Source organism: Phragmites australis, chromosome 23, assembly GCF_958298935.1.
Source record: "Phragmites australis chromosome 23, lpPhrAust1.1, whole genome shotgun sequence".
Taxonomy (NCBI): domain Eukaryota; kingdom Viridiplantae; phylum Streptophyta; class Magnoliopsida; order Poales; family Poaceae; genus Phragmites; species Phragmites australis.
The window spans coordinates 19707346-19717639 of NC_084943.1; the positions used below are offsets into that span (position 1 = coordinate 19707346).

A 10294-nucleotide genomic window follows, 5' to 3' on the forward strand; every position below is an offset into this window, starting at 1 on the left:
TTTAACATGAAAATGTTGGTCAGCCACGCTTGAAGCCGAGTTTGACGTATATAGCACGCTGGCAATTACTACGTAATTCACTGCTTGTGCTTTCAGTAACTTGCTAGTACCTTTGCTCTTTTATATTACTTGATTTTTTTTACTCTTTACTGTTTTCGAGATGTGACTTTACCATCACTTTTTATAACATTGCATTACGATAAAGTAATAACATGAAGTATTAATAACAAACCTAAAGTTACAATTTTCATATAACAGATCTATGTAGTTTCAAACATATATAAGTTATAGAAAGTTTGCCGGCACGGACTAGGACACGTCAAGTACAATACAACTATTTATTTCGATAGATACCTTTCCTCCTCGTATAATCCATGTCTATAATTTTGTTGTAATACAAAGAGAGCAACTGTAATTTTCTTGGTATACACCAACTTTGTACACAGAACATTTGACCCTCTGGTTTGAAATCAAATGGGCTAAGATTCATTTTGGTGTCCTGCCAATAATTAATTATAACGTCAGGTCCCACTAATACTGTAGCTAATAGTGTCCTAACCAAACCTGTCCTTACATACATATATATATATATATATATATATATATATATATATATATATATATATATATTCTTCTCTAAAATTGATCATGATATTCTTCTTCTTCACGTATATTTTCGTACCGTTTTTTATGTACATATTGAATAGCATTAAAAAAATACCACTGTTGGTACCCAAGCCCAATTATTGACACCAAAACGTCATCTCCTGTCTACTTCGAGCACAACCAAATTGGACTACATTGAGGTAATGTACAACCGGATGTTTTGACCCTATTCCATGAGGCAAAAACTTTTTAAGATAATCTCTAACATGTATTTTAAATTTTTATTTTTATAATATTCTCTAATAATATTATAACATTATCTATTTTTTTTATCTCTAATAGCTACTCTATTTCTTACTTTCTGTTTTACTCCTTTCGAGCGTACATATTAATCTCTGTGAACTGATAGAATGCTCAAATTTAAGAAACCTCTCTCCTGCCCCTCTCATCGGCAAATGGAGCTACAGAGATGATAGCATAGTACTTAAAGGGTCTCGCTAAAGATGGCCTAAGAATTCTCTCTCTTCTTTTTTTTTCTTTTTTGTTTTTGAGAGAGAGGATCGATTCTTTCAGGTGAGGCGTCATCATGCATGACTCTTGAATCATTCTTTCAGGTGAGCCGTCATCATGCATGACTCTTGAATCATTTCCAAATCATAAGTTCGAACCAAACTTTGACAAAAGCAAGCCCTAGCAACAGAGTAGAAAATTGCGACATGTTTACATATAATATGCGTGCATATATGGCGCCCGCACAAGATGAGGCAATCCATCCACCTATCACGGCCACCATTTCTATCACCAATGCATGCATGCTTTGCGCACGCACCTTGACACGGAAAGGTAAGCTGACTATATATTATGACAGTTTTAATTATTAGAGCTAGCCGTTACCTTTAACTATTAAAACATACTTTTTAAAACTTATATAGATCTCGTTATTCATAATTATCTATATTTTATAAGGAGAAATATATTAAGATGAAATTTGTTTTGTGCTTCGAGCTATCTTTTGAATTGGAGCTGCCCTTAGTCATGAGGTGTTGCCCTCTCTCTCTCTAACACACGCATCAGGACGTACGGCAGGTTTGAACTTTGTTGGTTTATTAACTGTGGAGACATAGGAAAGGGAGGGCGGCAGGGAAGAAAGGAGGCATGCTTCCAATTGAAATTGTACTCTACGTATGACTTGTGTTCAACATAAAATATTCACATCTAACACCTTTTTTCTAAACCTTTCGCTTTCTTCTGCCGATCCTCAGTTTGACCGATCGACTCGACCTTAAACGACGACGTACGCGGTGGTACTTGATATACATAGTCGTACATGTTCAAATTGTCAAAAATAGAGCATCGTTTAGGATTCAATTAATATTTCCATGCATGTCATGGGAGATGTCTCCATGCTCGGCGCCGGAAGCCCTAGACGGGTTCTGAAGATGTCGTTGCCCGGACCTGACGTAGCACTCCTTCCTGCGCAATGCTGCGGCCACGCCGGAGATGTAGAAGATCAGAGTATCATCCACAACATATATTTTAATGATTATTTTAATAGTATTTTGAATTTTAAGAGTAATAAAACGTAATGTTTTTTATTTTTAACATTTCATATTTATTTTTTTAAGATGTTGCCCCTTGAAATAGTGATATATTTATTTTTTTAATGTGTTATCTTTTTAACAGGTGATAGTAATCTATTTTTACATTTTTTTCCAAAATTACACCTAGTTTTACAAATTCTTTATTTTTTAAATAAAAAAATACAGACGGAGGTTATCTTCCTGCCGCTGAATTTTTTTAATATTACACTGTTGTACGGATATTACAGAAATAATATAAAAATGAGAAAATTTCAAATATAATACATGTTCGCTCAACGATTTGGCGAAAACATATTTCCGTCCTATAGTACGATGAAAACACTATTTTCACCATACGGTATGGCAAAAATAGGTGACGTGGCGCCGGCGGCAAGTTAGGGGTGCACGGCTGCAGCATCGAGGCAATTTTTACCATACGGTTTAGCGAAAATAAATTTACGCCAAACCGTATCACGAAAATAAATTTTGCCAAACTGTTGAACGGAAAATCCCGTAGCATGAACCGTACCTCTTGTGTGGGCCTGTGAACCCTGTCTCATGCGTCGTAATGGTGAAAGGATTGAATGGCCCAAGAGGGGGGTGAATTGGGCGCTAATTAAAACTTCTACTGCTTTCTAAAATAAATAACAACCTTAGTCTAGATAAAGGAGAATGCAACTACGTGATTTAAACTAGGACAAGGCAACTAAACAAGCAAGATAACTAAGAAACAGAACGGTAAAAAAAAAAGACTTGCAAGAACCAAGATACTCAAAGTAAAATGTAGGAATGTAAATAGTTGGAGAAGAGAACACCATTTTTTTCCCGATGTTTCGAGAAGTTGGCACTTCCCCCTAGTCCTCGTTGGAGCATCCACCAAGGATGTAGCTCCCCCTTGAGTCACCAAGACTCAAGTGCTCCCTCTTGATTGCCCCTTCTCCATCTCTGAATTAGCGGGCATCAAACCAAGTACATCATCTCTTCTCGGGGCTCCCACAAGTCCTCCAAGAGCTCACCGAGAACACCTTCGATCACCAAGACCGTCTAAGTGTTGCCAACCACCAAGAGTAACAAGCTTCAAGCTTCACTTGACAAAGACAAAGCCTAGACAACAGCTAGATGCACACTTGTTACTCTCCAAGCACTAAAGATATCCTTAATCTTCAACTAAGAACTTGAAATTAAACACGAGTGCTCTCTCTTGCTTCTAAATGATACACCAAGTGTATGAGCTGCTACAGGGTCGCAAGAGCAGTTTTTGAGACCAAATGAGTGGGTATTTATAAGCTAAGGATCAAGAATTAGCTGTTGCCTAACAACCCAGAATTTTTTTCTTAACGCCGGAAGGTCCGGTGTGAACAACTCTCTCCATATCGGAATATCCGGTGCTAATACCCCTGACAGAATAGCCGTTAACTGTTTCATTAGCCGTTAAAGCTCCGGCGTTTCATCCGGACTAACGCCGGATCATCCGGCGCATTAAAACGGGCCAGATGATAGTTTGCAATCTCTCTGTATAAAATCATCTGACGATTACTCTTCTCTACGCCGGACCATCCGTCGTGTAGAATCAAGCCGAGACTGCACTGCAAATATTTCTCCGGTGATCTCACCACTCGTACGCCGGACCATCCGACGTGGACTTCAACAATTTTACAACTCAGAATTCTTAGGAAATTGCTCCAGTGAGTACACTCTTCATACAGAGGATCATCCGGTGAGTTGAATTTTCGCTGAATTTATCTAATCCAAACAATCTTGAGTTCTAACTTCTTGGACACTGAACCAAAAGCTTGTATGACCAACCTAGCTTTAGAAATTCACAAGTGTGCATCAACTATGTCTAGACTCACCTAGGTCAAGCTACAACTCTTAACCCCCTTTATAGTACGGTCAAAAGACTAAAAAGAAATAGAACCTATACTACTCTAAGTGTCCTTCATCTCCTTGTGACACTTAGAACTAGAAGATCCTTAATCTTCATATACCGGTCCTTTGATCGTCCATATAAGCGCTTAAAGGGCCAAGAGTATCAAGGCATCATTGTGAACTAAGTTTTTCTTTTTCTTTGATACTGTTCAAAACGCATTCGTTAGTCACAATGATACGGTTGTCATTAATCACCGAAACTCTTACCTCTTACCTAGAGGCCTAGATGCTACAAATGGTCGAAAAATTTTCTTCTATCGACAAAATATTGTATCGCTTTTTTATTTTGCGATTGAACTTATTTCTGAAACGGAATGGAAAGATGTAAAATAAATCGTAGAATCGCTTGTCCGACAATGGGAGGTAGCTGGTAGATATTACATGTTAGGCTACAAGTAGAACCCGATAAAGAGGTTACATAAGCTGATGAACAGTACATGTGACATGGGGTTTTTCATCGTAGCGGGAATAGACCCTAACCATAAAGAGGTACCAACAACAAATATTGACATGTACGGTACGCCTAAAGAATAACCTAACAGCGTATCGCTGCTAAACCAAACATGCCTTAGGAAATATAAATAGGTCGGGGTACAATAGATGCTCTCTACTGAGTGCACCTAGGATATTTTCCCTTTCTTTGGGCATCAGGTCCCGTCGCCTTAGCGCGACGGACCCTCTCTTGCTTCCTTTCCCTCTCTGCTTCACTTGCTTGAGCCGTGGCACGCTCCTTCACGATGTTCCTGATGCGCTCCTCCTCCTGCCGTTTCATCCGTAGTTCCTCCTGATATCGCTCGTACTCTCAGCGTTAGTAAGCTTCCCTCCTCCACCACATCTCCATGCCCACCCACTGCTTCTGGTCCTCATTTTGCTCCATATCGAGCCATTACCTGAAATCGCAGAGAGGTGGAGGAGACTGGACAAAAGAAACAAGAGAGATTAGTAAGAGAGTGCATGAAATCATATGGAAAGATCCACATGAGTGATCTATATCGCTATACCGTTGGGTACTCGTATGGTCCATATCAAGGCTTGTCGTACTCGTAGTTGGCACTCATGAAGAAGCGCAGGCCATAGGTGTAGGATATGTTATGGGACTCGCGAAGCCTACAAGGGTCGTCACAGAATCACATCGGTGGTTCGACTCCCTGGGGGATGAAAATCTCCTAATATTTCTTTGATGGGTTTGATGGAGCTAAGGAAGACATTTCGATTGAGGGAGCTGAGGAATGAGTGGTCTATCCCTGAATGATGGTGGGGTTATTTATAATGGATGAGTGCTGATGCATAGACTGAGTGCACGGGCTTGGCTGAGGGGTGGAGCATATGATGCCCTGTGAAAGCTGAAAAAGTTATAGCATTGATGCATGACAGATATTTTCTTTGTTAGCTCTTGCTTGGTGTGATCATTTCATTCTGTAAAAATTGAAATTCACTGTATACAAAGGTAAAATCCACCATACCAATATAGTAGAATACGATAGCAGAATAAGGTAGTAGCATCATAAGATAGTAGCATGAGAATAACTAAACTACTCCGTAAACTTGTAGTCTGAACTAATAAAATAGAAAGCTGAACAAATGACAATTATTAATCGTAAAAGCAACACAGACTACTCCTGACCCCTACCCCAACCCCTTCCATGCGCCCTGCCTCTGGCACGCTTGCGCCTACGTGCTGATGCTGGAACATCGGTCTCCTCCCCCTCCCGAGGATGCTCGTAGGCAGAAGATGTGTACCAATCTGGCGTGTTGCGCTCATGTATGGACAACTGGGGACCATAGCTGCCTTCTGCCTCATGCTACGTAGTCTGAGTGGGCAGTGATGCACCGTACAACTGTGATGAGTCCAACACTTTCGAGGCTCCTACATAGTCAAAGAATGGGTTTCCGCTAGACTGCAGCGTACCCCAGAAACTTATGTAGTTGTATCGATGCGAATCAAACCTGCATTTATATTGTGCACAAACAACTGAGTATTGACGGAGAATGCATAATAAATCAAACATTATGAAGAAAAAAGAGCCATGGCATACATGACGTGAGAATACACACCGGCGTGGTAAAATCAGGGCCTCCTACATGCAGCCGTGCACCCCTAACCTGCCGCTTGCGTCAGGTTTTCACCGTACGGTTTAGCGACAACTAATTTTCACCAAATCGTACGGTGAAAATTGTCTCGAAACTGCAGTCGTGCACCCCTAACCTATCGCCTGCGCCACGTCAACTATTTTTGCCAAACCGTTGGACGAACAGGTATTATTTTTAAAATTTTCTCATTTTTAGTATTATTTCTGTAATATTCATAAAAAAATATAATATTAGAAAGAAAAAAATATCTTCTGCCGCCCACGCGGCGCGGGCGAACAGCCCCCGTCGAGAAGGGGCTATCCATCCGCCTGAACTGTTGAGCAAAGTCGAGCTCGGCTCAGTGCCACTCCCATGGCAGCAGCATTCGCCGCCGTCGCAGCAGCCACTACCTTCTCCCACGAACGGAGGAGCTCGCCCAGCGCACGGTCTCCCCAGTCCGCCGCCCTGATAAATTTCTGCTAGAGTAAATAAAACCCTGCTTCTCTCCCGTTATTACTTCTGTGCGCTGTCGCTGGATCTATTTGCCACCGCGAGACCCATTTTCGTCTAAATCATCTGCCAACCAAAGCTAATCTGAGGCTAAGGAGAGAAGGATGGAAGAACAGGAAGGACTCCATGAAGCGCAAGTAAAGGATTTGGATAGAGCTTTCCCTGTTGAAACAATGGGGAAAGGCAGAGAACGAAGAGGCGAGGGTGATGGATAAGAATGTTCCAGGCATACTAGGTCTATTTGGCAGAGATTTTGGAGTAGCTGTTAGTAAAATCGGTGAGAACTTTACTAAATAGCAGTTTATAATTTTTAGTCTTCAGAGATTCTTTGAAATAAACTAGATATTAAAAATTGAAAAAAACTAATTTCTTCATATTCACTTCTCTCATATACTCATTTTTTTTTTAGAATTTACTATAGAGAATTAATTTTAACTACATAATCGATTTTTTTAGAATTATTTTCCATAGAAAATTTGGATCAGAGAAACTCTATCAAATATACCATTAGTCTCAAACATGTGTGAGGGTTCAACGGTGTTTCTCTCTCTAGCTTACAGTGAAAAGGCTTGCTATCAATTAGTCTAATATTGTGCGACTCGTTTCAGTTAATCTGATAAGATGATATTACAATTCAACTCTAAGTCTGCTGCACTCTTTCTTTTCCTGTGTTCCAAACACCCAACCCTTTAGAATTCCTGCATTTTTCCATTCCTCTGTGTCGCTACCGCATTCCTTTCCTATTCACGTGTTCTCCCTCATTCCTATGCTTCTGAGAACTTCTACCACGATGCTGCTTTGTACAGTGCATTTGAAGGTGTATGCGTTCCAAGTCTTGCTTGTTGATAGTGATCACATATGACCGGACTTGTCACCTATGTGCTTTGGCTCATCTGGCACACGCATATGCCTTATTTTCCAGCATTCTTGGAGTTGCTGCGTTGGTTGGAGAAATGTGGAATATGTTGTTAGTTCGCTGCAGCAATTCCAATTCGATGGCCACTTTTTCCTAACGAAATTTTCGCATGGACCTGTTCCAGTCGGAATGACCATAACTCACCCTAATTTTGATTGACAATTTCCGCAATTGATAACAACTGACTTGCTTTTTGTGTGGATTGATAGGGATTGTTTTAGCATTTTCTTAGTTAAAATTAGTTGTTATCTACAGGTCATGCAATTAGACAAAATGGAAAAATTGCAATAGATTGATGATACTCATGATACTGTTGTGTTTGTCAAAGGAGCCTACAAGCTTGAAGTACACTGCACAAGAGCAAGGCTCCAAAAGTTGCTAGCTGTACTGTCACCATTTCTGTGTTTCCCTATGTACCCTAGTGTTGAACATTCTGTAAAGTTCTGTTGAAATATTCAAACAGTTGAATTTAGTGAGCTAAAAGTTTTGGTTAGTGTAACTCTGTGTGGAACTTGTTCTGGAATGTTGCTTCAGTTTCATTTTCTCCTATGCTTCAGTCTACACTCTGCAGTGCCGACAAGATAACAACCTCAAAAGGAGTCATGATGTAGGAAGTCAAGCAATTAGAAAACATTGTGATTGCAACAGACTGATAGTACAGAATTTGTCATTATGTCATGCTTGTCAAAGGGGGAAAAAAAAAGAAACTGTAGTTGGCTCACGCGACATGAAAAATGCTCCAAGCTGTAGCATAATAGCATTTAACAACTTCTTGATTATTGCATACTAAATATTCCAAGTAAACAACTGAATTAAGACACATAATAGCATTTAACAACTTCTTTATTATTGCATACTAAATATTCCAAGTAAACAACTGAATCAAGATAGAACCACTGGCTAGAACCTTTGCTCCTGACAAGATAGATGCAATCTAAAGCTCTTCTTGTCCTAGTTTGCATCTGTACCATGTCACAAAATCGAAGAGTTACAACCTGAACAACTTCTTGACACATAAATTATTCACAAACCTTATCGCTGCTGGATTATTACTTGTTTACAAATTATTACATCTTCGCAAACTGCAAGCAACTAAGATTTTTGCAGTTCCCAGGAGGAATGTGCTGTCCACGATGATATCCACTTCAACAGTCCTACTTTTCGGGCCAAAACATATTGCCTTAGCTGAGACAACCGGCGGTGCATTCAGGGAGTGCATCGACGCATTTGATGGTTACACCTTCTTGTACCCGAAAAGCTGGATCCAGGTCCGGGGAGCAGGCGCGGACATATTCTTCAGAGATCCCTTCGTTCTCGATGAGAACATGTCGGTAGAAATATCGTCCCCTTCAACATCAAAATACGGGAGTTGTTAGACGCGAAAAGTTGCCACGCTAATACACTGAGGATCTCGTGTGCAATATCCGATGAGCAGTACTCAAGATACTTCGGTCATGGCATTGTGTCGTCGGATATTTGTTGTCACCCTCACTCAGGAGAGACCCTGTCGGAGCGCAGATGACCGACGGCTTGTCCTTGGTTCTTCAAATCAAGAACAGGTAGCAATATAAATTGGAAAAGAGAACGAGACTACCAGAACTAGGTAAAAATGGAAGATAAAGTAGATTGATTTGATCGATTGGTTGATGTCCTCAATCAGTTGTAACCCTCTCGCAGCAAGTCTTAGCTGTAAAAGATTAGGATTACTAATTTAAACCGAATAAAACTTACAGATATAATTCGGCTATACCTACCTGATCTCCAAACTTTCTATAACAAATATATATTTCCTATATGAACACGTAAAACTATCATATATCTATCCGAATATACTTTAATGTAATTCGGCCTTCTTTAGATTCAAATAACTCTTTCATCCGTTCGGAGACCAATTACATGAACAAAACATGATCATTGATTGTCTGGTCATTAATCATGACTACTGATGGTGCTCACTAGTCCGAAATCACTGTTCACCTGATCTAAAATCGCTGCTCACTTGTCGGAGGTTACTGTTCACTAGAGGATGTCATTATCCATCCGGTCGTGTGTGAATCGCGATTACTGTTCACCTGATCGAAAATACTGTTTATCAGTCAACCAGAACCGAAATTCTTCGCAACGTACCAATTTCAGTGTCAACCGGGAGTGTTGAGGATCTATGCCCCCCAGAGAAGGCTGCCGAGAAGGTTCTGAAGCAGTATCTGACAGAGTTCATGCCGACTAGGCTGGGCGTTCGGCGCGAATCAAATGTCTTGTCAGCGTCGTCGAAGGTCGCTGATGATGGCAGGCTCTACTACGAAGTTGAGGTGAATCAAACAGACAGTGCACATTACGTTCATAATTCACACAAACATGCTGCAATGTAAACTTGATTTACTACTGTGTCAGATCAAATGGTTGAGCCCTGCAAAAATCAGCATGAACATTCATTCAGATGTGTTTGCTTGTTTTTCTGCAGGTGAACATAAAATCCTACGCGAGCAATAACGAGCTTGCAGTGATGCCTCGGGACAGGGTACAAAGGCTGGTGTGGGACAGGCGGTACCTTTCGCTCCTCGGCGTCGAGAACAAGCGGCTCTATGAGCTCCGGTTGCAGACGCCGGAGCAGGTGTTCGTGCAGGAAGAGGACGACCTGAGAAGAGTCATGGACTCCTTCAAGGTCATCAAGACGGCTTAGCAA

General features: G+C 40.7%; 1 protein-coding gene across 1 annotated transcript; it reads left to right on the forward strand.

Annotated features, from left to right (window-relative positions):
• Positions 1-8744: 8744 nt before the first annotated feature.
• LOC133906048 (psbP domain-containing protein 1, chloroplastic-like) lies at positions 8745-10291 on the forward strand. Its single transcript, XM_062347841.1, has 3 exons — positions 8745-8879; positions 9708-9920; positions 10073-10291. Exons 1-3 carry the CDS (start codon positions 8745-8747, stop codon positions 10289-10291), a joined length of 567 nt encoding a protein of 188 aa, XP_062203825.1.
• The last annotated feature ends 3 nt before the right edge of the window (positions 10292-10294 follow it).

Coding starts and splice junctions, on each gene's coding strand:
- LOC133906048 (XM_062347841.1), top strand. CDS start 8,745: ATGATATCCACTTCAACAGTCCTACTTTTCGGGCCAAAACATATTGCC. Junction 8,880..9,707: donor ACCCGAAAAGCTGGATCCAG/GTCCGGGGAGCA, acceptor ACTGTTTATCAG/TCAACCAGAACCGAAATTCT. Junction 9,921..10,072: donor GGCTCTACTACGAAGTTGAG/GTGAATCAAACA, acceptor GTTTTTCTGCAG/GTGAACATAAAATCCTACGC.